Source organism: Amphiura filiformis, chromosome 15, assembly GCF_039555335.1.
Source record: "Amphiura filiformis chromosome 15, Afil_fr2py, whole genome shotgun sequence".
Lineage (NCBI taxonomy): Eukaryota > Metazoa > Echinodermata > Ophiuroidea > Amphilepidida > Amphiuridae > Amphiura > Amphiura filiformis.
In genome coordinates, this window is record NC_092642.1 from 10,958,485 (window position 1) to 10,982,593 (window position 24,109).

General features: G+C 36.7%; 1 protein-coding gene and 1 long non-coding RNA gene across 2 annotated transcripts in view; both read right to left on the minus strand.

Annotated features, from left to right (window-relative positions):
* The window catches only part of LOC140171244 (protein phosphatase 3 catalytic subunit alpha-like), a 182,946-nt gene that overhangs the window by 85,950 nt on the left and 72,887 nt on the right, over positions 1-24,109 (minus strand). The window contains 3 exon segments of the mRNA XM_072194473.1: positions 7,183-7,217; positions 7,220-7,327; positions 13,772-13,883. Of these exon segments, the coding sequence (XP_072050574.1) occupies positions 7,183-7,217; positions 7,220-7,327; positions 13,772-13,883 (255 nt within the window).
* Positions 19,797-20,189, minus strand: LOC140172121 (uncharacterized). Its single transcript, XR_011861671.1, has 2 exons — positions 19,970-20,189; positions 19,797-19,935 (listed from the first exon to the last, which is right to left on the minus strand). It is a non-coding gene; the product is annotated as an uncharacterized lncRNA (long non-coding RNA).

Here is a 24,109-nt window from a genome sequence, read left to right on the forward strand (position 1 = left end):
CTACTAAGCAGAATAGCTCAGGAGCTATATGAGATTGACCTATATGCAGTCGCTACTGACACATACTTAGACAATTACTTCAAAAAAATATTGCAAAAGGGCATTTTGTTTACGACGGCTGCAAGTTCGCAACGTCATCATCATTTTATCGTCATCACCGTGCCATCAGCTACTATTCCCAATATTTTTTTTTCTTTCATCTGAAAGCTTGATATCTGCAGCCACAAGAGTTAAAAATAGCCCCAGAGTGCTTGATCTGGCCGTAAATGTCAGCCACATACACAACATTTACTATCGGGTAAATGGGTTAAAAATAAACCTGTTACTAAAATGCACGTTTTCTTCAACTCCACATTCAGGGAAGAGATAAGTAAAATCTAGTAGTGTCTACCTGAAGATAGGAAGTGGGCACTTATCATAGATATCTTGTTTGCAGGATTTTCATTAAAATAAACAATTTGATTCAATCTGTTACCAGGTTATGTAAAATGGGTTAAAAATAAACCTGTTACTCCAACTTAAAAAAACGGGGAGATAAAAATAAAAATTTAGAGAATAGGGATCAATTAGCAACGTTTGCACGGCATTTTTTGTGGAACATGAGAGCACATCAGACACATCAAATTGCATTCTGAATACATGGAATGACCTTCTGATATCAAATAATTTTTATTTGAATTTACGCAATATAATACAAATTTTATGGCAAATTATTAAGAATTGATATTTTTGACCTGTAAGATGTCTATTGATGACAATTTAAAAACAACTTAATTCTTTGGATTTACTACAAAAGACTGACCCCATTCATGGATTTTAAAAAGGCTGTACCGATTCCAGCTAGTATATATTATTTTTGTGATACGATCATAACCACATTTTCCCCGGACAGCAAACAATTTTTCTGAGCCCTATCAGCTGCAAGCCAAAATGTACAAGTTCTGACAGAATTTTCTAATGTGAAAAGAGTGATTGAATCATTTCAATGACACTCAAGGTAGGGAAACATTTGTAAACCTATGTGCATTAAAAAAATCTAACCCAGAGGTTTTCATATTATATTTGATTGTGGGCCACGGAGGGCTAAAATCATTTCAAGGATTTGTATTTGAGGACCAATCAAATACACCTTGGTTTGCTATGTTTACTGTACATTTTAGAGCTGTTCAAGGGCCGTTCACAATTGCAGGCCGCCAGTTGAGAACCCTGATCTAACCTACAAAAGTGCTTCACTCTGTTCTGCTTTTTTAATAGCAAAATTAACAGTGCAAATTAGCTTTCCTTGTCAGTTTTGTCAAGACTCAGGGATGAAAGTGGCCTGAAGTGACTTGGCAGGAAAAGCCTGAAAAAGCGCATAAATTTGGGCTATAAAGCCTCAAAACGGGCTGAAAATAAATAAAAGTGCGGAAATTTGGAGTAGCAAAAGGCCTGAAATCAGGCAATTGCCTGAAAACTGACATCCCTGAGAGACTGTGAAAGTGGACATTTTTGCTCTACATTTATTTTTATGCTTTTCACGTTTCAGTCAGCTTCTGTGAAAATACCAACAAAAATCAGAAAACTCACAATGACCTGCTCTCACAAAACCATCATAAGTTGACAAAATGATTTCGAGATATTCCAGATTTGAAAATCTTATTTTATACTTTACCCTTTAAAATCATACCAAACATGTAAGGATAGCTCCTTGCTTTGATCTTCAAAATCAATATTTCCTCCAGAATTCCTCCATATTTCTAATTATATCATTTGCAGAATTTGCCGGTTTTTTATCGTTTCTTTTGTAGACATGGTCACACCTTCCTTAAAATCAACTACTACATGTTTTTGTTTTTTGCCTCCTGCATATTATTTGAGACCTGTTCTCACAAAATGAGAGGAAAGTTGCACATTTTTTATTTTTGAGTTATATGTCCTGTTTCTCTGGCTCAATGGCTCATAAGCTTTTTAATGATATGTAAATTGTCAGGGATGCTCCCTCACTTGGTCTTCAAAAGTTAATATTTCAAGGAACAATTCTTTTCTTTTCTGTTGTTTTCTGACGTGTACAATGAACCATATTTATTTTCTTTCCTGGCGACTTTCCACTCATTTTGTTAGAACAAGTCTCATTTTCATAATTTGCCACACTTTTTTTGTCATTCCGCTTGATACAGTTTTTCGCACTCTCCTTAAAATTCACCTTCCTGTTTTTTACCTCCCACATAATCACATATTTCTAATATCATTTGCATAAGTTGCCACACATTTCACCCCTTCTTTTGCAAGCAGACTTAATCACACATAATACAGTATAAAAAAGTGCTGTCTTTGCCTGCTGTCAAAGATGCCTGGCGATGCCCACTCCTTTTAAACCTGCCTTCCTGTTATGCACTCCCACATAACACGTTTCTGACGAGTACATTTGGGAATTTACATACTACCACACATTTAAGACACTTCTCTTAATAGATAGCAAAAGACCAGCTTGCAAAGAGTGCTGTTAATGTTGTCTTCCTCGGCTGTCAGGATGCCCTGTTTTAACTCCCACATAGCAAGCCCCTGATAAGGCCACTAAAAGAAGAAAAACATGTCTCAGAAACCACCTATTTTAAAATTGTAATTTGCAATTTTCACCAAAATACCCGATTTTACACCAAATTGATGTTTATTTTTTGATTCCTTGACAATTTTCATTTAAAAAAAAATGTAATTCTGTATGTCATGCGTGAATAATTAAGAAATTCCCACAGCGATTTTCCTTGACTGCATTTCTGAGACTTGATAGGGCCCTTAAATCACACCGTAATTATAGTTTCTGTTCCCAAAATCATTTAATATTCTTGCCAGACTTATATCATTTCTACAAAACAGATAAGACCAGTAACCAAGGGTGTTCCCTATAAGTATATCCAAATTTGATTTATATATTGACAGAATTTCTCACTTTTGTAACCCCGTTACCTGTATCTACCCCTTCTTTCCTTTAGTATTATGTCAGTTAATACTATCTCTGCAGATTCACATAGCTTTTTGCACAAACTATTTAGGCACTTCTCCACCTGAAATTGTAGCCCAGTCACAATTTTCAAGCATCAGATAACACAAGAGTGCTCAATTTGTCTCTAGTTGTCCGTCACCGATCAGGTTGTTGACTCTTTTAACACAATCCCACGGGACAGTGGGGAGTTGTTACATCAAGTAGTGTGGATCTCACTCTGAAGAATTCACACACTTGCTACACATCTGAATCTAGATTTGGTCTGCCAAAATCCACATTGGGTGGTAATTATGGATGGGTTATTCCGTTTATTTTCCTAAACGTTTAATGCATCGGCGATGCGTGCGTTTAACGTATTAACACGCATTGATCCAACCCCGTCTGGTGCCAAGATTTCATGAATATACGATAGGTGCGGTGCACCTCACAAAACCGGAATTTCTAACAGAATATGTTAGTACCAATGGCGCCGTACATAAGGTAAAATTCGCTAAATCAAGGGCCCAAACATGTCAGAAACTATGCATTATTTCGACGTATTAGTGTTAAATAATGAATGTTTTGAGCAAGTTTCATGTAAATTATTAAGGTCGTCTTCAGATTTTGTTGCTTTCAACTGTTGATTAGCATTGGAAAATGGAAAATTGAAGGTTGAAAATGACTTGCGTGTTACACGTTTACCACAATTGCTAAACGCTTAATGGATCATGCGTGCGTTTAATGGTAAATGCGTTTAACGTACCCATGCCTAGTGGTAATTACTCCAAAACAGAAATGGTTTGTAGACTACTAACCGGAGCGATCTTACCTAGGGTTGTAAAAAAAACCTGTAATATCTTGCTTGGTCAGAATACACATGAACAAAATCGGAGCAATCGAAGCACACGTATGTTGCGGTCGGAGACCAAGAAGGATAAGGGATGATGGTCTGGTGTGACGTCGCCATTTGGGTGATTCCACCGGGGGATCAGGGGGTTATCTGTTATTATTCATTATGTGGGACAAAATGACTATTGGTTTTTTCCGCATCTCGGGATCGATGCAAGAAGTACATTAATCAACATCGGAATTTCCTAAATTTGGGAAAAATATAAGAATTATAGGACATTTTGTAACAATATAGGAAAATATAGGGAGAGTCCAAAAATTAGAGGCAAAATAGGAAATATAGGGCTGCTTGAAGCCCTGCAATGTGCGCTTTGGTCTAATCTGATTCTGGCTTGAATTGCATAAATCCAGATAAGTACACTTCACTGTCAGTTTCCGCATATTGTACCACATCTTTTCCATTTCCACTGTTCATTGTTATCCTCCCTTTTGTATTTCATCTGAAAGATTTGGCTACATGTGTCAGTAATGGATTGCTCATGTGTAAAAAAGCTTTTTCAGTGATAATGTTACATCATGACAGCACATTTCAAGTATCAATGCCATGCTTTTACTAAAAATGTAAGTAAAAAGAAGAGATGTATTTGATGATTGAGGAGTGAGTTTCAATGAAACAAGAAACAAAGTACTGCTTCATTTGGTTGTAATTCACAGTTATTTGTTACACATGCAGCCTTTGTTTCAGCTAAACATTAAATCTATTTACCCAGTCTTTATTCTGTTTTAAAAAAAACACTAAATTTTTCTTGATTTTGGGATTATCTTTCAAAGAATATGGGATACCACCGGCAATCCTAATCTGAGCCTTGGCCATCGAATCAAATCAAAAATACAAGGGCTCAACTGAAATGATTTCTTTCCACTGATCCAATATCGGATATTGATTTTATAATATCAGCCGATTTCTGATCCGATCCGATATTTCATTGCGTTTCAATAGCGGTGATATTTTTTGTTTACATTGTGGTTTTCCTTCAGATAATGATGAATATCATTATCTATCAAACCTCTGTCTTGCATTTTTGCATCTAACATTTTCATTTTATCAAATAAAATCCTTGAAGTGTCAACATTACCCCCCACCTTGATCTCTTTTGTTATCATCCCAGGAGGGTCATTCTTTCCACTATTAAATCCTAATTCTTTACACAAACTATTTTTCACATCATGAGAATATAGCCTTCCTTGGAATAAAAAATTACAAAGCATATTCCATGTATGTCTTCGGAAAATTACCCCATTCTCTGAAATTTGAAAAGTTAATCACAGGGAATTGAAAATTATCATTTTGTGGTTTATAATCCTTCCCCTTCCCCATAATTTTGTTAGCTTCTTCACATTGATCATTTTGGTAAGCCATGTAGCTAGCAAAAGGTATCTTTAACCAACAGGTATTGATTACTTTATTGATCATCCATTATTTGCTAAGGTATTGCAAAATTTGATTGCTACATTAGAAAAATCAATGTTTTGCCATGTAAGTATACATTAGCATTACACTACTCCACTTGCATTAAACACACTTATTGCATGTGGTATAGCCTACTGGATAGGGCTGTATTTTTCAAGATAGTAGAAATTACGTTTTAATCACTTAACGTGTTTTCGTCAAATAAATACTTGAGCGTTACATTTTCCCAAGGCGTTTATTCAGGGTCACTTTTAGAACGATAATTCCCGTTAAAATCATTAGGTAAACTTAAAACTCACGCTAAAATGACGAACTATGAACTAGAAACACTGACTTCTGGTTCACTTCCGGGTTTCCAATCCAGATTTTCGCCAAAAATTGACGCTATTATCGACCATGTGGGCAACTTGGTAAGCTTACTACACAAGATAGCTTGGAAATATCGGCATTTTTGAAACATCTTGGTTGAAAAAAGTGGTTGGGGGGGGGCGACTATTTGACGAAATATGGTATTCATTTAGTACATTTATTTTCATCAAGAACACATACCAGGTTATCTGATAATTGAGCATTCTACCAGATATTTTCTTTTAAAAAGTACAAAAGCTCCAACTATTCTGGTTTAAATATCAAATTGATGATATTATCAATTTATAATTATTATTTTATTGAAATTAGAAAAGCATTTCCACTTCTACTAATAATTTCCCAGTATTTTTCTGGCAATGTTTGGCATCAGTGCACATACCGGTGAGTGCACAGCGGACATCTAAAGACCTGCATTTACTTTTCTCCTATTCGCTGACATAGTGTACATTAGTAACCATTGGTTATTGGTTCAAGCCTGAGCCCATCATACACCTATTCCAAATTATGATATGCCATAGGCTTTGTGTTGTGATAATTCTGATCAGTGGTTGGTAACAAAGAAAGCGTGAGCCAGTTTCCCTAACATTCTAACGTGCACTACGCCAGTGAAATAACTGTGGTTAGATCAACATTATTGCCGTTACCCTAACCTCAAGCCTTGAAATAAGCAGGCGCTGGGAGCATATAGGCAGAAATGGATTTGCTATTTGATAATTAATTACTCCCATTTCTTCAGAAATTGCTCCTGGTTCTTGTAAAATCCTAGTGAACTAGGAGCAATGTTCAAAAACAAATTGTTCCTGGTTCCAGTCCACTTATTTCAAGGCTTGCCAGCCTAACCTTACCTTAGGTGACAGAAACAAAACCCTGAATCTGTTTCAAAAATCACCAGATGGACTTTGTTAAATTTTTTGTTTTTTAAATAAATTTTTTTTTTAAATGTGCAAAACAGAGTCTGGTTCAGTCGGGCCAGTAGAACAGGATTTTTTCCTTTTTGTCACCTTACCCTAATCTTATTCCCAATTTAACTTTAAATTAAAAACCTAACCCTAACTAACCCTAATCCTAAAACAAATGATGGTGGGTCAAAATGGCAAGAGACAGTTGAAATGATGATATTTGTCATTGCTCATATTCATAATCACCTTCAAATTACCATGACTATGTTCCCATAATTTAGAGCAGGGGTTCCAATGCAACTGAGTTGTGACGCCATTTGGGTCCGATTTCTCAAAGCTTGGCTAGTAGTCAGGCTTCCTAAGCCAGTAGGCTAGCCCTACCAAGTGGATCCATTAAATTGATTTCTCTTTCTAGGTGAAATACGATGTGAATTGTAAGCACTGGTAAGCACTTGTTAGCACTATGGGGCTTAAGCCTGGTGGCTTAGGAAGCCAGACCACTAGCCATGCATCTAGAAACCGACCCTTGGGGTCTCGGGTTCAAAACCTGGGGATTACTCAGGGGGTCGAGAGAAATGGATTGGCTTTCTAAATAGGTTGGGAGAGCATATTTTTGTTTCACATTTTTCTCTTACATTTCTGATATCGTCCAATGTGTGGATTTCAGGGATAGTCCTCCATGCACACACAGGAATTGTTGGTTCATCAGCGCCGCTAACGGCAGACAGTCAAACGCCTCCATGCATGTGCTGTATACTCTTTCTGAATACTTGATTTTACCTGGAATTTTCAAAAGAGGAAGAAACAAAAGTGTGAAATGTATGAAAGAAGAAAATGGTGTTGAAGGTCTCGGCAGTCATTACAGTGTAGGCTCAAAAACATATACCGACTACCGTATTCTCTCTAAGTAATGCCTTGTGGCATTGCATTTTTCAAAGGGGGCGTTAATTAGGTTTTTTACAACAATAATTACCATTAAAAACATCACTAGCAGTGCTCCACAAATAATACAAAATTTCGATTTTGAGGGTCCATCGCGATTTTGGTGGTCCATCGTGAATTTTGAGAATTTTGTCAAACACACTACTTTTCAATGTAAATTCACCAATAATAACCTTTTTTACAACATAACAGGCTTAAATTTTTATTCTTTTATATTTTTAAGATAATAAAAGCCCCAAAATTTTGACCCACCTGCTGAGAATTGAAGTAAATTCTGCAATATTTGTAAATGCAAACGTCAGGAAATCGTGCACTTTTTGCATGCTTTCCTGGGGAAGTCCCGATTGATTTGTTTACAACCAAGCATGTGCCGCTAACGTGCGGTTGTTTATTTAATTATTTATCACAACCTGACAATATTCAATTTTTAATATTTTAAGTTTATTTTCTCATAAATAATCTAGGTTTCCTTTATTAGTATTATTGTTACGATGAATAAAAGCAATTTTAAAGACAAAATCCAAATGATAACCCCTTTTTCGTATTATTTGTGGTAGCACATGTTTTAGTTTTTGTAGCATCAACAGCACGTTAATTTAAAAAAAGAAATGGCAAATGCGGAAGTGAAAGTACGAACGAAAATTGCTCAAGATTGACAGACTTTGCTCATGTTTTTGCACCTGTTTTTGACCACGTTTGGGACCAAAACTGACACAGAAATGAGAAAAATTATCATAGCGAACGGAGATGGAATATCACGGCGAAAATGCACTTTTATTTTTTTTTAACAATCAACATTTGATGAGGTGTAGACCCGGGGTACATGTGTATCGTCATAATCGTGAATTTCAGATGGACGCACAAAAATCTGTCTGGAAAACGCATTTTCGCGCTTTTTGACTTGAATTTTCGCGCTTTTTAAAAAACCGGCCGCGCATTTTGCCGTTTTAAATCGCGCGAAACTCCGGTGCCTACTGTAAACACTGTCGATAACAATGGCCGCCACCACATGTTTGATACCTGTATGGTATTTTAACAGCATTTATGGAATAGTTTGGTTGAAAAAAATGGTGGGGCATTTATTAGAGGACGGCTTTAATTATAGAGAATACTGTAGCTTGCACTGGATGTTAAGAATCTAACAGGGTTAACATTTTGTTGTACTATGCCAGAATCAAGCTTGATTCTTGCATAGGCATTTTGAGGGAATCATTTGCCTGTTATTCAAGTCATTTGAATGGCTCAAATTTGTAATAACTTCTACTGTTCCTACATGTATATATTCTCGCACACAGGTGTACGTTTAGCTGATGCCTTGTAAAGGCAAATGCTTACTTCGCATTAGTTCCAACCTTAGCGACCGGGTGCTGAGCAAAAACATTGCGTAGTGTGATTGGTTCAATTTTTTTGAGTCATGCATGTATATATTACAATGTCATACCTTTGTGGGATGAACATGTTGCTTTCTGATACACATGTTGTGTCCAAGAAATCAATATACATGTATAGCAACAGTACAATAGCATCCACAAACTCAGGATGGTTTTCTGAGCTACTTGGAGCATTCTCCAAATACCCAATTGGGCAGCATAATCACTGCAACATCACTGGCAGCACACCACTGCATAATCACTGCAATTTTCACAAGAGCTTTTATTTTCGCAAATGTCACAATGGGACTGAAGTTGGTGCGAAGATAACAACATGCAAAGATAAATTCCATACATGGGGCTTACTTCATAATTGACATAAATTTCAAGAAATCAACAAGAGGCACAATTTCCCAAAGCTTCAAAATAAGCTTCAAAATAAAGCTACTATAGAATATTTGGAAGCAGTTTCCCATAGGCTGCACATGACAAATTTGATCAAAAGTGCACACACCCGAGTCTAGTTTTCAATGGATAACATCAGTGATGTGTTTGTAAAGTGCATGTCCGGTAACTGTTCCTGGGCACATTAACAGTATGGCTATGTTATGCATGACAGAAAGGTGATAACCTATATCAGGATCCACAACATGCTCTGGCACATTTCTTTAACCCCAATACAGTTGCACATTCATTGAATGACCTTTGAAAATTTGGGTACACAAACTCATACTCTGCAACTTGAGGTCAAATTTTGCTCTATGGTTGTTTAATTGAGGTTATTGAACTATGCCATTGGGATGAGGCCATTGTGGTCCATAGTGTATGTGCAGGTGCATACACACAGAGAGTAATTATTCCTAGTTTGAAAATGGAAAATATTGAGTTCAGTGAGCATACAATAGAGGGGTGTGCTGTGATGCTCCTATATGTAGCAGGCATCAAAGTAAAAATGGACAAAACTGTCAAACAACATGTACAATTTGTACATGGCAGTAAATTGTAAACCCAATTTGCTACCAATGTTTCTCTATCCACATAATATTGAGTACTTTAGAACCTTTTGCCTTTAAATGAGATTTAGTTTGAACTGAACTGCAACTTCACAAATACAAATCTGCATAGCTCTTATACACAAATCCAAGCCTCACATACACTGCTCCCATCAGGACTTGAGTGTATCCCTGCACTGCATTAAAACACAAAACAAACATGCAAAAGGTTCCAACACCCACACACACCCCTACATGTTATCACCGGCAAACATGGACCCTATGAGTTTTTTAAACAACATAACCGTGGACCTCTACACATTGACATTTCACTACTGGAAGTGGACTTTTGTGGTAAGATATGATATTTAACTGTGGACCTGGTATTACACCTACGATAGGCGAACCTAAACCCATTATGGAGTGTAGTGCCCTCTACTGCTTTCATACGACCGTAGATGTACAAGTTTGCTGTGAGTCCGCACTTTATAAATGAAATGTCACATGTGGGTCCATGCTTGTTGGGGAAAACAAATGCACACACACTCCACCCCTGTATCCATCAATTAATGCACACACTCACTCATCCTTTGCTACATGTACATAATCTCCCTTAATGTCTCCTGATATCGACCTTTGACCTTTTGAAATATACACAAGAAGCACCTGAATGTCAAACCATCTGTCAGAGTGTTAATCTTTTAACATCTAACAACCTACTTTGTGATTCCTCCTGTCTGTCAGTAGCAAGCAGTCCTGTCTCACTACTTAGCTCATCATCTCAAGATGATAGCAATAGGATCTCTACGACACAGTTCCTTAACCCCATATATGCTCCTACACTCAAGGATGACATTTGTAGGTGGTGGGTACAAAAACCTCATGTTCCACACCTTGAGGTCAATACGCGAGTTTCACTTGGTTAATGGGGGGTCATTAAACTATGCCACTGGGGAAGAGATCACTATGGCACACACTGAAGTCCTGCAATATTTGTGTGCATGAAAGTTTCACAAATTTAGCAAGTGCAGTTGATTCACAAAATTGCCACAAAAATGACATGTAAAATGAACAATTCTGTTTCACATCCCCACCTTTTTTGGAAAAGTGAGGAGGGAGGGGGTGGTTTTCTTTTGTTTTGTTTTTTGCTAAATTAACAAAATACAGCAGTTTTCACATGAAATTGACATTGCTAGCAATTTTCAGCATCTGCCAGGAAAACGATGAGGCCCTTATCTTATGTAAGATTATGAACACTTGCAAGGGATTCATGCTGATTCATGACTTGTTTCACTAAAGTATTAAAAATAAAAACATAAAACATAATACGAAAATTGAAAAAAAAAAGAAGATATATGGACCTATCCCAGAAAGTGAGAGATGAACATGAAGCAAATTAATTTTTTATTTGGCCGTATGTTGTAGAGGGTTGTGGCACGGATATTCCTGAGAAAACAATTTTCAATAATTATGGAATAAAGTGTGATCCAAACATCATCCAAGCAGCAAAATCCATGTCCATTAAATAGCTTTTTCCCACAAATACGCACTCGAATGTGATGAAAATGAAAACAAAGATTGCAAGTCAAATGGTACTCAACTTGTTTCATCAATATTTTTTATTTTGGTGCTTTAAAAGCAAATTTTATGATGCAAAAAGATAAATATTAAAGATTTATACTATTGACAACAGGTTTTCAAATGTCCATAACACTGTATAATAAATTGCAAACACCTCCAGCACTTGACATGTAGCCTCCTCCCACACTTGGTAATGAAAGGCAGTTTTGACATTCTATAAGTATGTTTCTAAGTACTGTGTTACATTGGCAGGCTACTTGACTTGAGATGCCATGAATTAAAAACTAACGGTCCATAAATTTAAACAAGATCATTAAAGATAAAGTTCTTGTTAAATGTGTAAACAAGATTGAGAAAAATAATAATGCCATACCACATAGTGAATTGATCAATTTGAATAATAATTTGATAAACTGTGAAAAATACACAAGTTAGGATTTGTACCGCTGACCATAGACCCTTTAAACTGATTAATACAGTATTTGCAAAGTGCATAGTGGTTATCCGTGTTCTATAAGTTGCATATCCTATCAACGACTGCTATACCTTGTTTAGGGCTTTCAAAAGAAGTACCTGCATGTGCAACCATGCCCGTTTCAAAAATAGCCCGCCAAAGTCATGCAGGTAATCCGAGGTCGTGCATTGAATTGGTTTGAATGACGAATACTACGGGAACCAGCGCCTTTTGTTAGAAGTCACGCATGAGTAAAGTGGATAACCTCTATTGTTTTTTGTACAACTTTCATATGCATGCTTTGAAGGTGTGTACGGTCAATGAAAGCGCCTGGCACATGCATGTAGCGTATAAACATGTTACAAGAAAACTGCAAAAAAAAAAAAAAATTTTTTGTAAGGTGGCGGCCTGGCGGGCCTTTGCAAAGAGCTGCCATTTTTACATTGTTTTCTTACATTTTTGCTTTACAAATTCAAGATCAACCATAACAGCAATTTAAATAGACTCAAAGTTATCTATCAAAAGGCAGATTATAAAGATTGAAAATTCCCACAAATTATTTATCCCAATTGTTGATATTGAACTTTGAAAAATAACAATCAAAGCCAAACTATGATTAAAAATCAACACGAATTTACGAGAAGAATTTACGAGAAGAGCAGCTGTCATGTGATATTCCAGGATTTTTTAATATAGTAATAAGAACTATCATTCACAACCAGTATTTATCTTTCACTCAAAGGTGTAAAATAAAAGCTGCAATCCAATTTGCTGATGGATATTTACTTGTCAAAATTCTAAAACCACATGGAAATCTGCACTTTTTAAAATATTAAATTAGCTACCATTACCAAAATTGACATACTTGGGGAGTTAAAGAAAACACCATTTGACTAACAAAATGGTACCATAAAATGAACCAAAATACTTCCATGGCTGGCACCTGTGCCCACTTGAAGCACACGGAATCAGAGCAGCTCTAAGCTCTGTGTATTCCTCACTAAATTAATGTTTGTAATTCCACTAGATCTGCTGTTTTTCCACTCGATTTGCTACATTTTCAATGCTAATCAACCACAATTTTTGCAGTAAAAAAAATACCTAATTGTATCCATGGTAGCGGAAATGGCAAATTGCAGATTCCACTAAAAATATAGCATGTTTTGCAAGGGGATTATGTGGAAAATGGCTAATTTTGCTGGGATCTCCTTAGAACTATGAAAACATATTTAAAGAGAAGAGATACACGCCTGTTCAAAGTTTACACTAAAATTGAGTACAATTTAGACTTTGTGTAATTAAATAGACTTAATATTTATATTATAATCAAGAATGGCATTTCGTTTTTCAAGAATAAAACAGCAGAATGTAAAACCAGCAAAACCACATAGCTCAAATATGACATAAAATAAGCAAATTGCGCAGACCAAAATCAAATTTGGAGTGCAGCGTTGTGGGATTTCGCAGGAAATCCTGTTTTTGTTTCAATTTGGGGGGAAATCAAGATTACTCTAGACAAAATATCTACTTCTTGATCATGAGAGCCAACTTGGGTATGCACAGATATTTACGCCGAGCGTTACGTCGAGCGTACTACGCAAAGACAACAAGCTTACGCCCGCAAGCACATCTTTTGAGAATTTGCCAATCATGGTCTTAGGTCACATGATCTTGCTTTTCCACAAAAAGTACGCTAGTGCAACTTTACACAGAATGTACAACCTCTCATGATCGAGAATTAGATATTTTGCCTATAGTTGTAACATACATCACACACTCACCAAAAAATTCATGACATTTAGTCATCTTAATTATTCACATCTTAATTATTCACATGGTAAAATCTTCCTGTACATAAAATGACATTTTTGTCACCACTACTTACACTCTTGCTTGAATGTGAAGTACTCTGTAAGATGTCTGCATTCGTGGTTACCCCGCAGCATAAAGAACGTATTTGGGTACAGCATCTTCAATGCCCACAAGTATAGCACACACTGCAATGAGAAAGAAAACAAGCAATTGTTAGATCTTGTGGGAAAGCTTAAAATAAACTTGGTGCAAAAATGGCATTTAATTACAATATCCTGTGCAAGATCTCTATTGAGGGAAAAATGTAACAATTCAACTTACAACTCTTTTTAAAGAAACATGCAGAGGTTTTTTGTACAAGATAATTGGGTAACTGCTTATATAATTGATAAGGGGGTCAGTAGTACAAGAATAAAGTACGGTTTTCAATTGATAATACTAACAACATACAGTTTTCATTTGATAATACTAACTTTTGGTTTTATTTGATACTTATGGCCAGGACTTCAGGTTTTTATAGAATGCTCAAGTAGTTAGTAGTTACTTCTAAATGCATATATTGTATATGTTGCCCACTAGCTCACATTCCATGATTCTCTTCGAAGGCCTGATGTTACACGAAGGGGAAAAGCATTGAAAAACCTGTGCATGTCCAGTATGATTGCCTTTCCCCCCTTGCTGGTTGTTATGCTGTGTGAAGGTTCAGTGACAACATACCCGGATGATCAACTTCTTGATTTGGCTATGGAATACATGACATTCATTTTCCACACGGGGAGAGTGAATTTCAAATGGGGTTACATCAAGTGGAGTCACCTGAATGGGTGACTCAACTTGAAATCTATGCCATTCCACTTGAAATCTGCCCCCCCCCCCACCCCAGTGTGGGATATTTGTATTTCATGATCCTAGCATCCTCTTTTTATGACATTTTTCAATAGATACCCACGAAAAAAATTCTGATTTTGCATAATTTGCTTGTTATGCATGATTATGTGTATTACACAACTCCATAGGCCAATGTGTTGTAATTTCATTTTTCTGGTAAACCCTAACATAATTCACATTTGACTATATTTTTGCTAAATGAATTAATCTGCAAGAATTTTTTTGTTCATAAACATGCAGCCAGAAGTTTCCAGTGGTAAAAAATCTCAACTTTTTTTTAAAGAAAAGTGGGGGCTGAGGCTGTGGATCACGCAATATCTCTTTAAAGTATGGTAATATCTTCCATAGGTGTATGGATTTCAACTGTAATATCGATGCATGTTAAACTCCTTGGTTTCCAAAACTGCCTACAGAAACAGGGCTTGAACTCACAACCTGGATCATTTGTCTAACATCCTTCAAAAACAGTGCAGGTAATGACTATAAAATTATTGTAAATACAAATTCTGGGCTCTACACCCACTTCCAAATTATGTAAACCAGTCTAGGCCCTTCCAATGGTATTGGTAGTGCATTTTTGAACTGAACAATTAGAGGTGATGCCGGAATATTTTGAATGATAAACACACAAAAAAGGTCAAAACGGACAAAAAAGATCAAATATTCTCACAAATCATTCCATTCCCTTTAACAGGAAATAATCTCAAACTTTCTTTTACCTTTGATTCAAGTGCTGACAAACAATACTGGTACCATGGTTACAGTCTAACAAAGTACATTTTTGTATCAATGAAAATTGTATACAACTTTTTTCTATCAATGCATGGTAACTAATGAATATCATTTTATTGTTACAAAAGAATTAAGACCAGTCAAAAGGAAAAAATATTTCTGGCGTAGATCATCAAAAGTAAAATGCAGTGTGTAACTTGTTAAATTTGAAATATCACCATAAAAGTTATGTAGTATAAATTTACAACTTTGACATCAAAATATTCAAATAATATTTGATCAATTCTCCCTATAATGTAAACAGTACTAGATCAATCTGAATTATGTATCTACAGTAAAATGAATTCACAGCCTCAAATTTGACATGAATCCTGTGTCCTGAAAAACTGGCATGTTTCAGATCCTAGTATAAGCACTGTAGAAAACGCGGTCGCAATTTTTGCGGCCGAAATTGCGTTTTTTGGGTGCAATTGGGTTTTTTCAACAACAAAAAGTTATAGACCCTAACTTTATCGTTATTCAAGGTTGGAACCAGAGAAAAACTGCTATTAAAAAAAAAAAAACCAAAAAAAAAAACTACAAGTTCTGAGGTTTTTATTCAAAGCTGGATAGAGTTGTACATTTTAAATACTTTTGCTTCTATTGAACAGCTAGCAATGCATGTTAATTCAATATGTCCCAGGCTGTTCAATACAGGCAACAGTATTTAAATGTACAACTTTATCCAGCTTTGAATAAAAACCTCAGAACTTATAGTTGTTTTTTGGGTTTTTTTAATAGCAGTTTTTCTCTGATCCCAACTTTGAATAACAAGAAATTTAGGGTCTACAACTTTAAAAAAAACGAAAGGAAAAAAATAATAAATTTTTTTGTGTTTTTTGGAAAACCGTGATGCGTTTTTTGGCTTCCCAAATCATGATTTCTCCGGTGCTTATCCTAGTACTATTCACACCACATTTAAATGTTACACAAAAATGTGATGACAGTCAGCAAACCCCAAGACTGATGATCTGTAGAACACCTTATGATACAACATACACATCAGAAAATTGTCATCTCAATCTGCATGTTTACAAGCACTCTGTATTTTTACCCGCTATTCTTACCTGGTAACCCACAATCCGATTCACCAACAACCAGCATGTTGCTACTGATGTTTAAAATAAGGGTGTGTACCGAACATACTGAACATGTTTTCCTGACCCCCAAGCTGCTTGTTTGGTCATGATGGGATACATTAAATGTAGGCCTATAAAATCAATATAAAACCATTGTGTTTCTACTGGCAGAATTACCGGGTGTCACACCGCATGGTCTACCTCACAGTTTCCGGGTGTCCATACCGCATCACTCCGAACCAATCTGTTTCCACTGCGCACATTAACTGGTATTAAACACTTCAAACTAACCCGCAACACCCGCCAACCTTTTTCCAGTAGAAACACTCAGGTTGAGGTGACAACCACACAATTCGTCATTTTGGGCCATCTTTGGGGACGTGAATTTTTTTTAATTATTTACCTCAGAGGTCACAAAGAAATCATATTCCTCCCATAGTTGAGATGAACATTATGAATTCATAAGTTCTGTTCTCAACTTTTTTTATTAAAATCAGTTTTGATTTGTTTGAACCATTTCAATGATTCAAATCACAGGTACAATGTAGATACCTAAAATTATATTCCTCATAATACATGATGCAAGATACTTAAATCACATTTTGCCACACAGTTCAATACACTCATGAAATCAAACCTGTCTTCAACACGTACTCACAATCACATACCTACAGACACAAAACCTCAAACATGACTAAAGCCAATAAATTTTGCTCCAAATACCGTCCCATTCTATGCTATTATTCTCCATTTACATATCATGGGTCATATTGCACTGATGATAGCTACAAGACGACCACCAAACAAATTAAATTTGATAACAATTTGAAGCTATTTATAGATGTCTTTCAATGGAATCTCGATGGTAATCAATCCACACATCCAGTTAACATTGATGAATCTTTCACAATCAGGAATTCATGGTGTGATACCAAAAGGAAAAGAACTGATATTTTCCCTTTTCCTCCATAATGCTATAAGGCTACACTTAGCAAGACTTTTTTCTTATCAAAACCATCAAGATATGACATAATTTTGATGAGCAAAATGCATGATTTTTGTGCATATTTTTTAAATCTCATTTATACAGGTTACTCTGAAATTACGGTCAAAAATACATCCTCTCCCCCGTTTAATTGGAACTTTGCTTACAATTTGCACTTTTTAATACACAAGCTCCTCCAATCAACCTATATTTTGTGATTTTCTATTTACATAACTTTTTTTACATTAAAAAATAACTGAAAACACACACCCATCTTATCTCTGGTGATCTATATTTGAAGACAGAATATGACGTCAAAAGTCAATTAGTGCGATCTTTGCACTAAAGTGCTCATACAAACATTTATAATGAATAGCGCATTTTATTGCCCTAATTTAGTGGCACGCAATCAACATGATGTAACTAGTAGTTATTTTTGCATGGAAATCACAAAGAAATCTCCATTTTACACACATCTCATCTTGTAAAGGTACAGTTCTTTAACCCCCAATATGCTCATACATTCACAACAAGAGCACCAATGGCGCTGTGGCTCTGTGCTTTTTTGAATGTGAAAGTAATTGCAGTCGAATGTGCAACAGGTGAAATCATTTACATTGTATGTGCCAGATCACACGCAATCATACATCTTGCTGGTTGGTAGCTATATCTTATTTGCAGAGCATAATACATCCATCAATATGTTTCATATCCACATGAGGTTTTAGTAATTTGACCACAGATGACCCCTGAGTGACCTTGGATGACCCCAAAATGACATTCCAAAAATTTGGCTTGAAATGTTGACTGTACCCACCAAGTTTCATGCCCATGCGAAGTTTTAGTAACTTAACCTCAGATGTCCCCTGGATGACCCCGATATGACCTTCCAAAAATTTGACTCTAAATGTTGACTGTACCCACAAAGTTTCATGCCCATACAACAGTTTTTAGTAATTTGACCTCAGATGACCCCTTGGTGACCTCAGATGACCCCAAAATAACCGTCTGAAAATTTGACTCTAAATGTTAAGTGTACCCACCAAGTTTCATGCCCATACAAGTTTTTAGTAATTTGACCTCAGGTGACCCCTTGGTGACCTTGGATGACCCCAAAATGACCGTCCGATAATTTGACTCTAAATGTTGACTGTACCCACCAAGTTTCATGCCCATACGACAGTTTTAGTAATTTGACCTCAGATGACCCCTTGGTGACCTTGGATGACCCCGAAATTACCTTCCGAAACTTTGACTCATAATGTTAAGTGTATCCATCAAGTTTCATGCTCATACGACAGTTTTTAGTAATTTGACCTCGGATGACCCCTAAGTGACCTCGGATGACCCCAAAATGACCATCAGAAAATTTGACTCTAAATGTTAACTGTACCCACCAAGTTTCATGCCCATACGACAGTTTTTAGTTTTTTGACCTTAGATGACCCCTGGATGACCTCGAGTGACCTTCACCCACTAACCAATACAAACTTGTTCTGTCTGGGGTCAAGATGCACCCGCCCACCAAGTTTGAAGAATGTGCGACCCCTAGTCTCCGAGAAAAAGGTTTTTGCATATTATGCATAAATTATGCAAATTAGGTAGGTAATTACCATATTTTGCGCTGAAAATCGAATCAGGTCGAGATCCTCTGGTCATGCTACCCCCACCACGTTTCATCATCATAGGGCTTAGCATTCTTACGGATCCCCAGAAACAGCTTCACAAGGCGGATTTCTTCAGATTTCCAACCATTTTGTAGAAGCGCCCGCATAAATTATGCAACTTAACAACTAAATGCGCATACTTTTCGCCAAAAACTAATCAGGTGATCAGCAGGTGTGTATCATTCCTGTCACAAGGTTTCATTACCATGCACCGCTATCAATTTGCGCTGATATTCGCATAAATTATGCAAATTAGCTATGTTAATTTGCATATTTTCACCGAAAACATACAATTACGGAGCAAACTTGGATACCCTTCCTCCCACCAAGTAGCGCCCCGTAGGTCTTACGGTTCCCCAGATACAGCTCCGGACAAACATTCGGACATCCCACCCCCACACACAGACGGAAATAGTGATTACTAAGTCCCATCCTGAACAAAGTTCAGAAATGAAATTTTATCAATTTGCGCTGATTTTTGCATAAATTATGCAAATTAGCTATGTTAATTTGCATTATTTTTCACCGAAAACATACAATTACGGAGCAAACTTAGATACCCTTCCTCCCACCAAGTAGCGTCGACGCACCGCGTAGGTCTTACAAGTTACAGGATCCCAGATACAGCTCCAGACAGACACACGGACATCCACACCCCGGACAGACAGAAATACTGAGGCGAGACAAAAAATGAAATTTTATAACAAATTTTTGTGACTTGAGATCATTTGCATTTTTTTGTAAACACCAAAACTGTTCTGTCCTGACATGTCTGTTGTGTCATGTGTGTTGAACCCGGTCCAACCGAACAATCGTAAGTTCTGTTCGGATCTGGATCTGCCTGGACCTGGTCTGGATGCTGTACTCCGATTAAGCAGGACTAGCCTACATCACATCAGTGTTTATTTCTGATAGATTTCACTTCATGATTTTTTCTTCAATTTCATCACTTACGAAAGTACAAAAGTAGACAATCTAGTAGTCAGTATAACCACGGAGCAGTTCGTGTGAGACCTACGTACATGGAATAGTAGTACATGGCTTCCGAATTTGGAACTTCACATGTTCAACTTGTCATGCCGGTCGAGTCCAGCGTTTACAACTAAAATCAAACCACTTCTATATTAAGTCCATCGCTGAATTTTACAAATAACTTAAATAAACATCTTTATATTTAATAAAAAAAAATATTATAGTATGCTCGTAAATTTTTCGGACTGACATTTACCAGAAGCTCATGAGCTCAGAATGGTAAACAAACTAGCGTATTTTCACCTCGATTATGCACCGTAGCTCTCTGTGGTTGAGTTTGCAAGGTCAGTGGGTCAGTGAACTTAGTCTCCTATGCAGCCAGTTTGGTTACGCTCCCTCCACAAAAATGTTTGTGTGGAAGGGGCAGAACCAAACTGGCTGCTGTGGAGACTACTGCAAGAATCGATCAATCACACAAAACTGTTTGCTGATTGGTTCAGAAATGGTGATGTCATCAATCAAGAAAAACTAATCGATTTATTGGTTCAAAAAAGCCTCATCGAAAAGTACGAAGTTTGTTGAGCATCGCAGCTTATCGGTAAAAACGTGACAATAAACAAAAAAATCGGCACAGTGCTTTCGTACTGCACTTGCGCAAGCCAAATAGTCCCCAGAAAAGTCATTTGTTCAGATTTATTCGGGATTTATTCAAGATTCAGACATGTTCTTGACTATTTTTGACATTCCTTACCTATCTCTTTATTTAAATTATAAAGAAATAGTGAAGAAAAGTTAAGAAGTAGTCAAATAATTTCTGATCTGAACTAAATCTTAAGAAATGTACCTCCATTGGTTTCCGTCTGTATTACGCATCATAAATTATACAGACCAGAATAATCTCTAACACACACAGGGAACCAAGATATAACTCGATTATCGTGACTATTTTGGTCTTTTTTACCCAAAAATAATACTTTTATCGCCTGAATTTCAATAAAATCCGGCGTGCACCCGAATCTAAACTCACTCCCCACACGACGCTCTCCCGATCTATATGGCCAGACCTCGGGTGAAATGATCCTTAGCATAAAAACCAACAGCGTATTGTGGCCTGAAAATGAATGCTAGTTAGTTGCATGACAAAGGCACTGATAAGCTCCGCTCAGAGCCAAAAATGACCCTGTGTACATTTGGTTACTCAAAACTCATCCCTAGATGTTAAGGTTGATTTTCACTATAAATACATGTTTTAAACTATATTACGATATTGAACATGCCAATAAGACATGAGGTCATTAATTATGGGTCAGAAATTCATTACCATGCGATTGTGAGACATGAGGAACAATATGGTCTACAGGCTAGGCAGCCTATTTGTATTGATGTGGACTGCTGACGATCTTAATCAGCAACACACAGTTAACAACGCACTTGGATCTCCAACATTCTCATCTGTCAGGGCACAGTTCTATAATCCCAATATGATTGTATATTCATAGAATGACCTTTGAATGTGCGAATACAAAACCTCATACTCCATAATTTAATTTAAAGTCAAATTTGGATATGGTTGTTAAATAGTCACTAGATGCTGTGCCATTAGATACATGTTTTGGCTCTTCGTGAAGTGCAAGTATAGCCCCTCGTGTAGCCCGTCTGTTCCAACTCAGCGAGAACTCGCCCCGAACTAGGATAACCCGATGATATTTGCCCCAATCCGTATTTTGAAAAATTTTCAATCCAATCTGCTTTCGGTCCGGATCTGTCCAGGGTATTTCAGATTTTCAGGTTGCCCTGCAGGGCATTACAGTAACGGGTGGGGTGTGAGGACAGGGGTTGTAGATCAATGTGGTGATAGTCTACTGTCAGTAAATGAACTGGTTCCCAAACCAAACACAAGTTGCAGACAGAACAGTTCCACAATGATTCTGTCTGACCTACCTATGCTTTGAAAAGTACTATGTGAACTGAAAGCACCCATTTTAACAATGGATTCCAGAGCAGTCCTTTTATAAAATGCTATAAAGTACAATGTCTGATGTTCCCAACAAATGAAAACCGAGAGAATTTATGAGACAAGACCATGCATTCACGTTAATCACGTAATGCATCTTGACGTCATCCTAGACCAACTAAATGCAGGTCTAGCAATTTTGCAAATTAAAATGATCAAGGACATACATAAACAGGTTTCAAAAACATGCATTTTTGATATGAACATCAATTAATTGGATGAAACACTTTATATGCTCCAATTATTTACATCTAGATAGCCAGTAGTCAAGGCTACCGCTAGCCTTCAAAAACTCAGTGTCCGATCGGACTCACAACTGTAAAACCTGTTCGGGAAATGCGTGTCCCACAAAATTTTTGTGCGTCCGTACATGTTAATGTGTTGGGTATTCCCAGGAATACAATTTTACAAAGCCCCGATTGCCGGTATTGCATCGCATTACATCGCAGTTTGATGCAAATATTTGACTATTTCCTTCCAGTTTCCTGATGAGATTTTATAGATTTATGTAAATATTATTATAAATTATGTAAATGCAAACTTGCTGCAATGTACGATAATTTAGAAAGTTGTGCATCCAACAATAGAAAATCGCACGGATGCGCCTTAGCGGGAGCCTTGCCAGTAGTATATACAGGAATGCAAGTTAATGGAAGCGCGTATACGCGATAGCGAGTAAAATTTACCATGCCTGGAACTTGTGTGCAAACTACATGTTGTTTTCATTATTTTGGAGGAAGCAGCTAAACATTGTCCTTTTATTCTGTAGTTCTTTTTTAAACAAGAAAAATCATCAATCTTCTTGTAATGTTGAATGTCCAGGTTGAGTGGCAATGACTGAACTGGACATTCCTCATGAAATAATCCTGTGAATTGCATGATCTTTAGCTTGTTTTTTCGTCTGTGTGGTTTACTTTACTCGTGAAGTAAACCACGCAGACAACGCTAACACGTCGTTGTTAATCGGTGATGAACAATGGTGAAACATGATTGAATCCCTAAATGTATGATATTCAACATATGCATCTATCTTAATATGCTAGTTCTGTATCTATTCCATTAATCGCAATTTCAATGCTTTGCCACAATATTTCACATTTTCACTATGATAACCCTAAAAAAACCTAGAACTAGCATCCTCAATTCTCAAACCTTTGCCCAGTGCTGTACGGTGCGACCATTTTAGGCGCATTGGCGACTAGATTTTTTTCTGATGCGACTAAATATTCAACCCCTGGCGACAATGGCGACCAACTGTTGAAGCTTTTAATCACCAGCAAATGCAAAATACGTATGTAACGTACATGTACATGTAGCATTCAAGAGTACGAACGTATGCTATGAATATGCATTTATCATGATGTCTTGATGGGAACTTCCTGGAAAACATATAGGCCTACACTGTACATGCTATGTATGAAGTATGTAGCGTACAATGGGAATATCGAGTACAGCAGCTATGAACATTCAACGCATGTGGCTGTTCAGTTGGCGCCTCATATTTTTGGGAGCCTGGGAGCAATATTTGGGCGCCTAAATTTATATAGATAGGAGCCAAGTTTTTGCACCGCATACAGCACTGCCTTTGCCTAAAATAATGGCATTTCTTTATCATTGACCATGTTCTATGCATACTGCCATAGATCTGCTAACTGACCAATGACCATAGGTAAAGTAGACCATCACTATATAAGTATTTAATGAGAATGTGCTCCCATTGCTTCTTATTTAAAATACCAAAACATAAAAACCTTGGTGCTCTCAAATGATTATGCTTATTTATGTTGCCATGGTAACAATGGAATTGACAACATCCAAGCAGGCTTTTTCTCTCAATTTTCAATTAATACTAAATATTGGTCTGGCCAAGCATGTCTAATTTGCATGAGATTAAGGCAATGACTCCATTTTATATGAAACTGACATGGTCACACTAAATTAGAGAGTTTGAGCTCCCATTTTATTAATTGCTTTTTTAAGATGACAATTTTGGTTTTAACATGAACGTGAACAATTCGTAGTATGTTACAAGAAT